This window comes from Salmo salar, chromosome ssa17 (assembly GCF_905237065.1).
Source record: "Salmo salar chromosome ssa17, Ssal_v3.1, whole genome shotgun sequence".
In the NCBI taxonomy this organism is placed as follows: Eukaryota; Metazoa; Chordata; class Actinopteri; order Salmoniformes; family Salmonidae; genus Salmo; species Salmo salar.
The window spans coordinates 30,841,513-30,855,850 of NC_059458.1; the positions used below are offsets into that span (position 1 = coordinate 30,841,513).

A 14,338-nucleotide genomic window follows, 5' to 3' on the forward strand; every position below is an offset into this window, starting at 1 on the left:
CACTAGTGTTTCTTCTCCACCATGAGTCTGGATTTGCTTTCCTCCCCGACGGCTTAAGAATGTGAAAACATTCTCACCATTCTGATTGGTCCCAGAAACTGATGGGTTGAGCCAGAACTGGCTTACATGAATCACGTCATTGGCTTTGACATTCTGATTGGTTAGAGACTTCCATTTGCTGGTTTATTTATTTTGTACAATACCCCTCATTTTGATGTCAGCACAAATGATTTCTAGTATTGTCACGTCCTGACCAGTAAAGGGGTCATTTTGTTATTGTAGTTGGTCAGGACGTGGCAGGGGTGTGTTTGTTTTGTGTTGTTGGGTTTTTTGGGTTAGTTCTTTGTTATGTATTTCTATGTTTGATTTTCTAGTATTTCTATTTCTATGTGGTATTGTTTGGGATTGGACTCTAATTGGAGGCAGCTGTATCTCGTTGCCTCTGATTAGAGGCCATATTTAAATAGGGGTTTTTGTCTTGTGTTTTGTGGGTGGTTGTTCCATGTATAGCTGTGTAGCCTTACGGGACTGTTTTTCGTCGTCGTCGTCGTCGGTGTTTGTTATTTTTTGTTAAGTGTTCACGTTTATCCAAATAAAAAAGGAAGATGAGCACGATACCCGCTGCAGTTTGGTCCGATCATTAAGACGTTTATGAGAAGCATGGCAACTTTGGTCACTTATACTTGAATAACTAAAAATTGATTCACATATAAGGCTACACAGAGGGCCAGAGATAATTACAGATATGTGATAATCTGAAGTACCCAAAAATGCTCACTTGATGTGATCTTATAAAATTCCCCCCAAAACTTGAAAGTTACCAAAATTCTGGTAGTTTACTGATAATATACCCTCCCTTTGAAACCTTAAATTTAATATAATAAATGAAACATTTTCCAGAAGGAGCATCAGTTGTGGCACGTCACACAAGATAAAGAAACAGCAACACACATGACAGATGCACATGCTTACAAGGTATATACAAGATAAACATTTAAAAGCAGTACTGATGCTGTCTCTCTTGGTTTTAAGAGGTCAAAACCTGAGTGTTACCTAATAGCAGAACTGCATATTGATTGTTCAGTGGAAGTGTCCAATACGATTGCTCTTCCCCTCTTACGTGTGTGGTCTTTGTAAATGTCTCGGAGAGCTTTTTGTTTTCTCCTTACAATCTCTAAACTGACCTGCACAACTCTCCCTAGGCCCTAGGGTATCATGACCTGAGCCAAACCAGGCAACTAAGATAACTGTTATGACAGTCTCAAAACAACATCTTAAAAAGGATTGCTTTTAAAAAAAACAGATTGATTTGTCACAGACTTTTAAAGATAAAATAACATGAACCAGATTAGTCAGTAATGATCAGGTGTGTGTGGCAATATGAGTACAGTCACTCAGTAGTCATTGAAAAGGTTCCTAAGAAAGAAAGGAGGGGGAAAGAAAATCGTAATATTTCAATTGGATGAAAACACAGGTCATTGTGAGGTAATAAGATGGTCTGACAGCCACTATGACAAACATAACAGAACAGACATTAACATGCAGCTGAGTGTATGATGCAGTCACCATGACTACTCTATGACCACCACAAAATTACATCATTTCAGAGCTTCTTCCTCAAGAAGAGACTACAGCAGACAGTGAGAGAATTAAGTTATAAACCTACTTCTTTACAGCCTCCTGAGCTGGTTGTATCCTGCGCTTCTCAGACGAGCTGAGGGATTGTATCCAGAAAGAAGAGGACATTTTTAAATTATCTTTCAATTTTTGGGTTACTGTAATTTATACTAAAAGTGTTGTAACATTCTCAATATCGTCTGTTTCACGCTTTCTATCGGGATAATCAAATAAAGTTGTAAAAATACTCACATTTGTGACGGACTGGAGCTTGGTGTGAAAGAGATCAAACCAGACAATGTACCGGCAGGAAACATACACCACAGAAATACATTTCCAAGTTTCATTCCCAAGTTTCTTGATCAATGAGAGAGATTACAGAAGACATTAAGAGACTATGAAAGTATGAGAAAGTAAACCTACTTCTTAGTCATCCTACGCTTCATTGTTGAGCTGTTTGGTGAGCTGGTTGACGAGTATGAAGGTAATAAAATTATTACTTATCTTAAAAAGCTGTTAAAAATGTGGAAGAGATACTCACATTTGTGATGGACTGGAGGTTGGTGTGACACTGAAATAAATCAAAATCAACAATATACTGACAAGAACCACATCGGATTCATTTTAATTTTATTACAATTATTTAATGATGAAGAATGATTTTTAACCTGTATAGCACAAATTCTCCGAAAATGCAATTGTAATGTTCCATGTTTTCAAAAAGGTTTCAATCATGATCCCTTAAATGTTCTTTAGAATGAGCATCCTACTGTTTGGATGTTGCTGGTGTCTTTTAGGGAGTTGGGCTGATTTCAGGGTCAGGAACTGGGGGTTTTCTACATCAAATTAGAGATCAACTGGTAAACAACTGGCAGTCAAATCACATTCAATTCAGAGTAACTGTTCAGTTTCAAGGTAATAGTTTTTATCTACCTGGAAGAGGTATCTTTTCTCCTCTTTTGCAGCCATATTACACAGAATACAGCAATGAGACACACTGAACACAACACTGAACCCATCACTGCACCAACCACTGCACCTGTGAATGAGAGAGATGACAAGAGAAGACAGAGGTCAACTTCCCAGGTACACTACATCAAAGCCTCATACATGTAAATATGTCTCTGCACTACACCTGAAAGTTGAATAGTAAAACAGTCAGTCAATAGGTTGATTATGACCTGTCATTATTAGAATAACAACCACTTACCACTGATCCTGTCATCATCAGAGACCTGAGATTGACCTAGCACAGAAATACACAGGAAGTACTTCATCATGAACACAGGCAGTACCTCATCATGAACACAGACAGTACTTCATCATGAACACAGGCAGTACTTCATCATGAACACAGGCAGTACTTCATCATGAACACAGGCAGTACCTTATCATGAACACAGGCAGTACTTCATCATGAACACAGGCAGTACTTCGTCATGAACACAGGCAGTACTTCATCATAAACACAGACTGTACTTCATCATAAACACAGACAGTACTTCATCATGACATCATGTTCCTGATCATGTCAATATATTACACATTGATCTACAGACATTTCTCACCAGTAATTGAAGCTGGAATCACCATGGAAGCATTCTTGGTGACATCACTGAAGAACATAGAAGCAACACACCTAACTTCTTTGTCAGTTAGACTGGACACTACCACTGTTACAGTAGTTGTCATAGTGACCGTTCCATTGGGATGGGTGACATCAACCATGGTGGAATGTTCTATCATTATGTCATCCCAGGTCACTATAGGAACAGGTCGTCCAGTAGCAGAACAGGACAGAGTGGTGTGACTGTTGTTGGTTTGTGTGATGAGGAGTGAGGGTCCATACAGCTCTATAGAACAACAAACACAGTTCACAGTGAATGTAAATACTTTAATGTTTTCATGCACATGATTTACTAAATTATTCCATTTACATGATTTACTAAATGATTGGACATTGGAAGTATGATCTGATGAAATGGCTGCCTGAAGTTCTGAAGAAGTTGTTCTGGGTCAATAATTTAATGTACATTATGTTATCAGATTTGACCATTTACAAGAAGGCAGGTCCTTCCACTGATAGGTCCATCTGGAAAGGTGTTAAACAGACACTTGTAGCAGGACTCATCTCCTCTTGACACTCCTCTGATGACAATAGAACAGTTCTGCAGTCCCTCGTCTTCAAACTCCACTTTCCCCTGAAAAGGTAGGTTGACATCGGGACCTCGTTTGCTGTAAGTGGCCACATTTTCATTCGCCCCAGTTGTCTCTTTTTGCCAGGTGACTTGCCGCAAGTCTTTGGGTTTCATGAGCTCACAGTTTAAGACTGCATCTTCTCCCAGGGTTGCTGTGACAACCTGCTGTGTTCTCACCAACTGAGAGAGCCCTGCATGAAGACAGTTACAATAGTTCTTAGACACTAGTAGTACTCAGAATGGTCAGAAAGGGGAGTATGGTGGTAAGGGAAGTCCAGTCTTGGTGGGAGGAAGTTATGGGACCTGTTGTAAAACTATCAATTTCTATCAATTTCAGGACAGAATGTACATGATATGTGCATAAGGCCACAGCATACATCAACATTAAAGTACTCTTTAGAGCGACATCAATCATTCCATACAGTAAGAGTACTGAGCTGCAGATGAAATCATGCATTTACTATAGTCAAATGAACTGGTTTGTCAACAGTTAACACACAATACGCATGTGTAACCGGTGTGAAATGGCTAGCTAGTTACAGGGGTGAGCACTAATAAAACAAATGTATTAATGTCAAGAATTGTTTACAGACACCTTTGTGTATAGCTCAGCTCAATGTTTTTGTTTATTAACCTTTATTTAACTAGGCAAGTCAGTTAAGAACAAATTCTTATTTACAATGACAGACTAACCCAGCCAAACCCCGACGACGGTGGGCCAATTGTGCGCCGCCCTATGGGACTCCCAATCACGGCTGGATGTGACACAGCCTGGATTCAAACCATGTACTGTAGTGACGCTTCTTGTACTGAGGTGCAGTGTCTTTTATCACTGCGCCACTCGAGAGCCCAATGATTTTTAAGTATGTCACACTCTTGTTCTAATGTATATATTGAATTAGTCAACTTTACAGATCAAATTTGATCAAACACTGTATAGCCTCAAAACATTTATTTTGATATCATGGATGGTCTATCCTTGCATCCATTAGTTACATTAGTCTCATAGTCTAGTAGCACGATCTAGTGGCTTAAAGCCTCATGTATCTTGTCCTAGTTCTGTGAAACCAAAACGCGTCGTGCTGTGCCCAGCCTTTGTCTTACTACTTTTTGCTAATAAATACGAATTATTTAACAATTCAGAGTTGGTGGCTATTTACCCATGCAACAAGAAGATTGAGCTACAGCTTCAATATGACATGTATTTAGTCTTGTGAAATTAACAGGTTTGTCAACAGTTGTAAAAGCACACAATTAGATCACGACATTGGCACTAACAATATCGCGCCACTTTCAAAGTGGTAGTCAAGTATTATCATGCATAAAACTGATATAACTCACCATTAGGGATGAATATGAGCAGAATAAACAGAGAGTTAAAGAGTGCAGGAGACATGGTGAAAATGTAATTTACTACTACAGTAATAAAATAAGAGAAAAAGAGCGGGAAATTCCTTCTTCCCATATGGAGCCTGCTCCATAGCCTGGGTATCATTTGTTAGTGCTCTCTTTCCAAATCTTCATTGAATTGCCATACCAACAATGTTTGGCTTGGCAATGACAATAGAGTAGGCAAAAGCACAAACGGATCTGGGACCAGGCAACCTCCTGCATAAAAGTGAAAGTAATCTTGCTCTCTGTATTCTGTCTACAGTCACAGTTAAACTCAATCAATTTAGTATTGTGTATATCTATCTGCTGGGGAAATTTGCTTAGGCTTTTTCTTCTTCAGAAGCAGGAAAATAATTAAATTGTTCAATAAACTGTGGAATCTAACACAACAAGCATCTGGAAATTCTGTATTTACATAATAAAATAAATGACGATATGATCTCAAACTCGACACACTTCAGTCTAATGAAAATATGGTATCAAACAATCGTCCTCAACATGACATGCAAGCGGTACCGATGCACCAAGTCTGGACCGTGAACAGCTTCTACCCCCAAGCCATAAGACTGCGAAATAGTTAGTTATATAGTTAACCGAATAGCTACCCGGGCTATCTGCAATGAATATTTTTACACTAACTCTTTTGACTCATCACATACGCAGCTGTTACTGTTTATCCTGTTGCAGTCACTTTATTCCTAGTTAAATGTAAATATCGACCTCAATTACGTTGTACCCCTGCACATCGACTCGCTACCCCGTGTATATAGCTATATTATCGTTACTCAATGTGTATGTATTATTACTTTTATTATTACGTGTTATTACATTTCTATTATTTCTATATTTACTTTCTCTCTACGTTGTTGTGAAGGGCCCCTAAGTAAGCATTTCACTGTTAGTCTACATATGTTGTTTACGAAGTATGTGACTTACAACATTTGATTTGATTTTGAAGTTGTATGCGTTGCACTGACAGGAATCATAGATGAGATCGGACAACAATGTAACTCAATAATACATGATGTAGGACAAGTTTATTAAAATGCACTGGAGAGATGGAGCACATGAGAACATACACGATATCTGAAGACAGTGGGCCTGGCTTCAGCTTTTGTATCTGTGGTGTAGGGTAAATCAATGTTGTCATGGCAACATTTCCAGATAATGATATTGTTTCTCATGGGCTATGGGACGTTCTGAACTTTGAAGGCCGAGCCTAGGCACTAATGACGCCAAAAGCATTTCTCTACCTAAGTAATAATTACTATTACTTAATTGATACCCAAGATTTACTCAACCAAACACAGTCAATTTTTTTCCATCACTTTTTACAACCACAAGACCTCATACACCTTACTTCAATGTAAGTTCAACACGTGCTATCATTTTGAAATGAATTGAGGTGAAATAAATGGAGGATAAAATATTGCAGACAAAGAAAATAACTGGACTAATGTCATATTTTGTGAGAGAAGTGAACATTATCTACGCTCCTCTTCTCTTTGGTCTTTCAATAAGTAAACAGCAGGTGGTGCTGCTGTCTTGATATAACCACAATCTGGAGTTTGTGTTTCAGCCCAATGATAGCCACATTAGCTGCGGGATGGGGATGGAGAAAGGTAACATCACAAGCATGGATACTGTAATAATACCATAAAATTAACAATATATGTCTGGTTATGATGTGATAAGACAGTTGGGTAACATAGTTATGACAGCTATTAGGACATACACTGCATGACTTAACGTATGTGGACACCTGCTCATACAGCATCTCATTCCAAAATCATGGGCATTAATATTGAGTTGGTCCCTCCTTTGCTGCTATATCAGCCTCCACTCTTCTGTGAAGGCTTTCCACTAGATGTTGGAACATTGCTGCTGGGACTTTCTTCCATTCAGTCACAAGAGCATTAGTGAGGTCGTGCACTGATGTTGGGCGATTAGGCCTGGCTCGCAGTTGGCGTTCCAATTCATCCTAAAGGTGTTCGATGGGGTTGAGATCAGGGCTCTGTGCAGGCCAGTCAAGTTCTTCCACACCGATCTCGACAAACCATTTCTGTGTGGACCTCGCTTTGTACACGGGGGGATTGTCATGCTGAAACAGGAAAGGGCCTTCCCCAAACTATTGCCATAAAGTTAGAAGCACAGAATCGTCTAGAATGTCATTGTATGCTGTAGCATTAATATTTCCCTTCACTGGAACTAAGGGGCCTAGCCCGAACCATGAAAAACAGCCCCAGACCATTATTCTTCCTCCACCAAACTTTACAGTTGGCACTATGAATTGGATCATGTAGCGTTCTCCTGGTATCCGCCAAACCCAGATTTGTCCGTCGAACTGCCAGATGATGAAGCTCCTGACGAACAGTTCTTGTGCTGACGTTGCTTCCAGAGGCAGTTTGGAACTTAGTAGTGAGTGTTGCACTAATTTGAAGGGGTGTCCACATACTTTTGTATATATAGTCTAAGACGACATAACAGTTAATGACACTTGCCCACTTACGGAAAAATTGCTTCTCATTTCGGGGGTTTCTTCTATAGAACTACAACATGAGTACACATTGGCCATTTCAGGGTTGATTGAAACCAGCCAATACCTGCTTGATAAAAAGCACCCTTCAGCCTTATGGTGGTGCAGAATCTATCATTGTTTGTGTCTAAAGAAGGAAGTGGACCTGTTGATGTGTCTGTGGTTGATCATAAGACCTCTCTGTGGTGAGTTCTCAGCAAAGATCCCAGTCACAAAAACCAAGATGCACTAGCAGAGGTGTAACACGAATACAAGCTAGACAACAGCAGCACTTCCTATGCTCAGCTCTCAAGGTCCATTATAACTAAGTCAACCCAGTCAAATGAGCATCGCTTTGTTTTGATTAAGTTTTATGGTGTTCCTCTACTGAGTAAATACGTCATATCTATAGTCGGTCTGAGCAGGAAGTGTTGGGTCAACGTTTGGTTGTGCAGTTGGTCAGTATGTGTGGAAGTGTATCCAGACTTGCTCTGCTTCTGGTGCTGTGGGGTCTATTCACAGCTGTTCACAGGTCCTTCCGCTGATAGGTCCATCTGGAAAGGTGTTAAACAGACACTTGTAGCAGGACTCATCTCCTCTTGACACTCCTCTGATGACGATAGTGCAGTTCTGCAGTCCCTCGTCTTAAAACTCCACGTTCCTCTGAAAAGGTGGGTTGACTACTGGTCCAAATCGATTGTTGTAGGTGGCCACATTTTCTATCTCCCCTGGTGTCACTTTCTGCCAGGTGACTTGAAGCACTCTTTGGGTTTCATGAGCCTGCAGCTGAAGTGAGCTTCCTCTCCCAGGGTTGCTGTGACAACCTGCTGTGTTCACACCAGCTGAGAGAGCCCTGCATGAAGACAGTTACAGGCTGTTTAGTACACACATCTAATACAGCGCTACATTTTAGCAACCTGCAGTGCACACTGTGAAGGGACTAAGCAACTGCATAAATACAGTGCCTTCGGAAAGTATTCAGACACCTTGACTTTCCACATTTTGTTACCTTACAGCCTTATTCTAAAATGGATTAATTGAAAAAAAATCGTCAGAAATCTACACACAATACCCCATAATGACAAAGTGAAAAAAAAAAAAAAAATATTTTGCGAAAAACTGAAATACCTTATTTACATCAGTATTCAGACCCTTTGCTATGAGACTTCAAATTGAGCTCCGGTGCATCCTGTTTCCATTGATCATCCTTGAGATGTTTCTACAACTTGATTGGAGTCCACCTGTGGTAAATTCAATTGATTGGACATGATTTGGAAAGGCACACACCTGTCTATATAAGGTCCCACAAACCAAGCCATGAGGTCGAACTAATTGTCCGTAGAGCTCTGAGACAGGATTGTGTCGAGGCACAGATCTGGGGAACGGTACCAAAACATGTCTTCAGCATTGAAGGTCCCCAAGAACACAGTGGGCTCCATCATTTCTAAATGGAAGAAGTTTGGAACCACCAAGACTCTTCCTAGAGCTGGCCGCCCGGCCAAACTGAGCAATCGGGGGAGAAGGGCCTTAGTCAGGGAGGTGACCAAGAACCTTATGGACAGAGCTCTAACGTTCCTCTGTGGAGATGGGAGAACCTTCCAGAAGGACAACCATCTCAGCAGCACTCCACCAATCAAGCCTTTATGGTAATGGCCTGACGGAAGCCACTCCTCAGTAAAAGGCACATGACAGCCCACTTGGAGTTTGCCAAAAGGCACCTAAAGACTTTCAGACCATGAGAAACAAGATTTTTTGGCCTGAATGTCAAGAGTCCCGTCTGGAGGAAACCTGCCACCATCCCTACGGTGAATCATGGTGGTGGCAACATTATAATGTGGGGATGATTTTCAGTGGCAGGGACTGGGAGACTAGTCAGGATCATGGTAAATATGAATGGAGCAAAGTACAGAGAGATCCTTGATGAAAACCTGCTCCAGAGTGCTCAGGACCTCGGACTTGGGGCAAAGGTTCACCTTCCAACAAACAGGACAATGACCCTAAGCACACAGCCAAGACAACGCAGGAGTGGCTACGGGACAAGTCTCTGAATGTCCTTGAGTGGCCCTGCTAGAGTCCGGACTTGAACCCGATCGAACATGTCTGGAGAGACCTGAAAATAGCTGTGCAGCAATGCTCCCCATCCAACCTAACAGAGCTTGAGAGGATCTGCAGAGAAGAATGGGAGAAACTCCCCAAATACAGGTGTGCCAAGCTTGTAGCGTCATACCCAAGAAGACTCAAGGCTGTAATCGCTGTCAAAGCTGCTTCAACAAAGTACTGAGTTAAAGGTGTGAATACTTATGTAAATGTTATATTTCAGTGTTTTATGTGTAATAAATTAGCAAAAATTACAACTGTTTTTGCTTTGTCATTTTGGGGTATTATGTGTAGATTGATGAAGAAAAAAATCTATTTAATACATTTTATGATAAGGTTGTAACCTAACAAAATGTGGAAAAAGTCAAGGAGGCACTGTACTTTTAAAGGTATATGCAGTATTGTATCAAAGAGATCCTAATAAAATGAATGCTGCAATATGTAACATTTTGGACGACCCGACCAAATTCACATAGAAATTATAGATCTGTCATTCTTATTGAAAGCAAATCTAAGAAGCGGTAGATCTGTTCTGTGTGTGTTATTTCTATTCTTCACATGTTTTGCAGCTCAAAATACAATGTTTTTGGTTAAGGAAAATAAATATTAATGCAGTTTAGATGGTAGAATGATTCCCTACACTAAGCATTACTTGTTTTGTCACAAAAACTAGAATTTTAGAAACCAGGAAATGGCGGCGCGATTTCTGCGAGAACCACACTGTAAAAACAAAATATCAAGGTGGCCCAACTCAAGATATTTTAGTAACTAGTCCCACAGCCTTTTTCAGTCAGCGTTGCATAAGCTTCACATTTTAAAATAAACATTTCTAAATCAATTAGACAAGTTGGCCAAAACTTTGTTCCAACTTCACTAGACAAGTTGAATTTCAATCAACTTTAAATCATGTGTTTGATAGATGCTTGTATGGAAATTATTTTGCAGGTTGTTATATTTGTATGAAGTTTGAGACACATATGTTAATGTTGTACAAGAGTCCCCATTGACTCGTTTCCAGTTTCAGTTATTATCCAATTAACTGTCTGGACAGTGTTTTTTTTTCTGTCCTGACAACAAATCCACTTTTTTGCTATAGCTGATGTAATGCATCACCTCATCTACTGAAATCTATATTTTAATTATAAACTGATCCCTGACAAAAACATTATTTCAGTTTCAAATTAGGATCATATAATGTTGAGCGGACCGGAAGATGTCTGTGTAAAACAAGCCAATTAAAATCTTTCAGTCTGTTGTCTAAACCTTGTAATTGTGTCTGTAGCCAGGTGGCTAAAAAGACATAGGCCAATAACAATAGCGTGTCGTTTTTTAATCTTTCTGTAGAGCCATGTATGATAAAGCCATTGCGAGGCAGCCTTCATAAAGTTGCCCTCCTGACTTACTAGAGACCAAATTTCAAAGTTGTCCATGGCACTGGACTGCAATAAGAGCTAGCCCTACAGTGCGACCTACAGTACGGCGTACTGAGCAGTCCTGGCGTTTGGTCCTGGCTGCCTACATTTTTCCTCCACATAATAAACTGTACAAACATGGCACTTTTGAGGCTTACTTTTACAATTAGGCTTACTCAGTCACTACAACAAACTTCATATCATGGACATAAAATGCCATTAGGCCTAATGAAGATACCGCATATGTAAGTTACTTGTTTGGTGTCTTGTGAATCAACCTGTATGCGCATTATTCTCCCAGGTAAAGCAGTATTTTCCGCCAAAACCGGAAGTGTTAATCATAAGCATTACAACGCATATAAATGTCTGGATTTGATTAGAGCTTTCATCAGCATGAAAATTCAAACCTGATGCTCCCTGAGCCCGATGAGACATATTAAATACATTTAATGAGCCATACATTTAATGAGCCCAAGCCCAAAAAAGTCCAAATGATTGTGCAGTTATCCAATAGGTCCACTAGGTCCTCACTTACAATGACTGTAAAACATTGTTGCATTTAAACTGTATATCACTGGTTAGTGGGATGAAATGATAAAATATATTGTCAATGGGAAGTAATAGCTGGTTTGTTCAATTCATTTTGGAAATGAAATGGTTGTGCTTTTTGTATTGTTATGACTTCATGGGGCCTACTGGAGTGAATAGGCTGCTTATTCTGTAACATTATTTGATGCTGTGTGTGACTGCTGTCTCCTGGCTATGTGTTTGACCTAAACTGTCTCTCCTTCAGCGCCATGGAGTGCACAGGTATTACGCTCGCTGTCCTTTCAACACCAGGAGCCTTTCTCCTTTGACGTGACACTGTCGTTGTCTCTATTGGTGATTTTGTGATAGTGGTGCTGGCTACCATCAGCTGTGTAAACATAACATTATGTTATGCTGTGTGTCATGTTGTGTCCATCCGGTTCTGTCTGTGAGTGCGGCAGCCCGAAGCGAGCCTGTTTGATTCATTCATAATGTCATCAAAAAGCATTGCTCCTCCTTCACTAGAACTAGAATGGCCCGACAACAGAATTTATAATGTCGGACGCGTTAAGTGATGCTATGTTTTCTGTTATATTGGAAGATGTTTGGTCCCTCTGAAGGCCTAGGTCCTATAGTCACGGGTCACCACTGGATCTAAGTGAAGGCTTCAATTAAACCTGTCCAGAGGCAGGTTTAACTTGAGATTAATGGATGTTGGCCCCCAGGTTGACCTTGGCAATGAGAGAAACTGGATTACCTGGACTATTTCAATGATCTCAGAACAATTAGTGTTTTATGAAGAGTCTTTCATCCTGTGTTTAATATTTATTTATTTTTTGTTTATAGTGTTTAGAATGGAATCATGTTAGGGGTTAAGACAATGGGATGATTCTGGAAGGTGTTCCGGAAATACCATTTTCAGAAAGTGTCGCACTTCGCCAATACTCAAAACAAAATATCCTTTACATATTCAGTCATGTATGTACTGTTTATTATTTCTCCAGTGGATGTCAATTCTGGTGTTATACGTAGAGGAGTAGGCAATCATTTGGAAAGGTGGAATTATTTAATATTATGTTAATAATACTAATAATAACAATTTACCACCATCAAAAGGAACAATGTAGTTATACCTCTAGATTGGATATTTTATTATGAATTCGTTTTTCTAGCCATTTACCAAACTTATTACTGTGTTGATAATTTATTTGAAATATTGATCATGCTTTTTTCCCCCAGTACCTTCTCTCTCTCGCTCTCTCGTAATCTCTGCTCAGTCAGTCTACGCTTTTAGCCATTCGTTACTGTTAGATCATGTTGTGCCTGTTTTCCTTGCCTGACGCTGTTTTCCTCTCCGCTACGGTTCCGCCCGCTCTGACTCTGGTCCATGTCTCCGGTTCCACGTCTCGTCATCCTGCTACTCTGCCCTGGATTCCCTTCTCTACTACTCCCTTGGATTCCCCTCCGGACCTGCTTACCCTGTCCCAACCCCTCTCGCTCCAGCCTTAGCCTCCGCACCTCGTCCCCTGCAACCCACCTGAGCTTCCCCTGGCCTGCAATCCGTCTTCCCCCTGTGTTTCAATAAATACCTTGGTTCCTTCATCCCAGTTTCCTCGTCTTAGCTTGCTCTTGGGTTCCCCTGTTCCACTCCGAGTAACAACTGGGGTTGATTAAAAAAGTACACTTAAATTACAATGTTTAATTATAATTTCATTATGATTGTCATACTGTCGTAAACATCAAATATTAATCATACAACTACATAAAGTGTATATAGTGCATAAAACAGCCCCAAATTAATGTGAAATAAAATAACAAAAAATTCACTGTAATATGCAGTAAACTAGTGTTTTCCAATGGTGTAGCTGGCATATTATGGTCATGTTGATGACAATGGAGTAGAGATCTATTAGTGGCAGACATCTCTAAAAAAGTCTACCAGACATTTTTACAGCAATCATTTTTTTACATAGTGGTCATCAAAGTTAACTGTAATATAACTACTTTAAAAAAACATGATAACAATAAAGAATGTGGAGATAGACCATTTAACACTATGTATTATCTCTCTTTAATAAAATATTTAAAAAACACAGTAGGTTGTGGTAGATACATATGATGAATGATAAGAGGTGTGATAAGTGTGCAGAAGGGGTATGAGACAAATAATTGTGTAGTTTAGTAGTATCGGGGGAAGAAGTGCTATGTTTTAATTGTACGGGTGCCCATGGTGCTGGGGATCAGAAGTGTCTGGTGGGAGAGAGGCAGGTTGAGGTTAATTTGGTCAGAGTAGTGCAGGGGGTGTGGTTAGAGTAGTGCAGGGGGTGTGGTCAGAGTAGTGCAGGGGTGTGGTCAGAGTAGTGCAGCGGGTGTGGTCAGAGTAGTGCATTGGGTGTGGTTAGTGTAGTGCAGGGGGTGTGGTCAGTGTAGTGCAGGGGGTGTGGTTAGAGTAGTGCAGGGGGTGTGGTCAGAGTAGTGCAGGGGGGTTAGAGTAGTGCAGTGCAGTTAGAGTAGTGCAGGGGTGTGGTCAGAGTAGTGCAGGGGGGTCAGAGTAGTGCAGTGCAGTTAGAGTAGTGCAG

The 14,338-nt window shown here is 40.3% G+C and overlaps 1 protein-coding gene across 2 annotated transcripts; it reads right to left on the reverse strand.

Moving 5' to 3' along the window:
* Positions 1-364: 364 nt before the first annotated feature.
* Positions 365-5,425, reverse strand: LOC106575941 (OX-2 membrane glycoprotein). 2 transcript variants are annotated; one of them, XR_006760063.1, is made up of 9 exons: positions 5,157-5,425; positions 3,671-4,006; positions 3,186-3,470; positions 2,828-2,863; positions 2,551-2,656; positions 2,388-2,453; positions 1,870-2,188; positions 1,667-1,714; positions 365-1,416 (listed from the first exon to the last, which is right to left on the reverse strand). XR_006760063.1 is itself a non-coding variant. In XM_045699398.1 (7 exons), the coding sequence occupies exons 1-6, from the start codon at positions 5,308-5,310 to the stop codon at positions 2,411-2,413; spliced, it is 960 nt and encodes a 319-aa protein (XP_045555354.1). In that variant the 5' UTR covers positions 5,311-5,425; the 3' UTR covers positions 1,758-2,188; positions 2,388-2,410. The 2 variants fall into 2 exon arrangements, 1 of the variants encoding a protein (XP_045555354.1); XM_045699398.1 differs by lacking the exons at positions 365-1,416; positions 1,667-1,714 and having other exon boundaries at positions 1,758-2,188.
* Between the last annotated feature and the right edge of the window lie 8,913 nt (positions 5,426-14,338).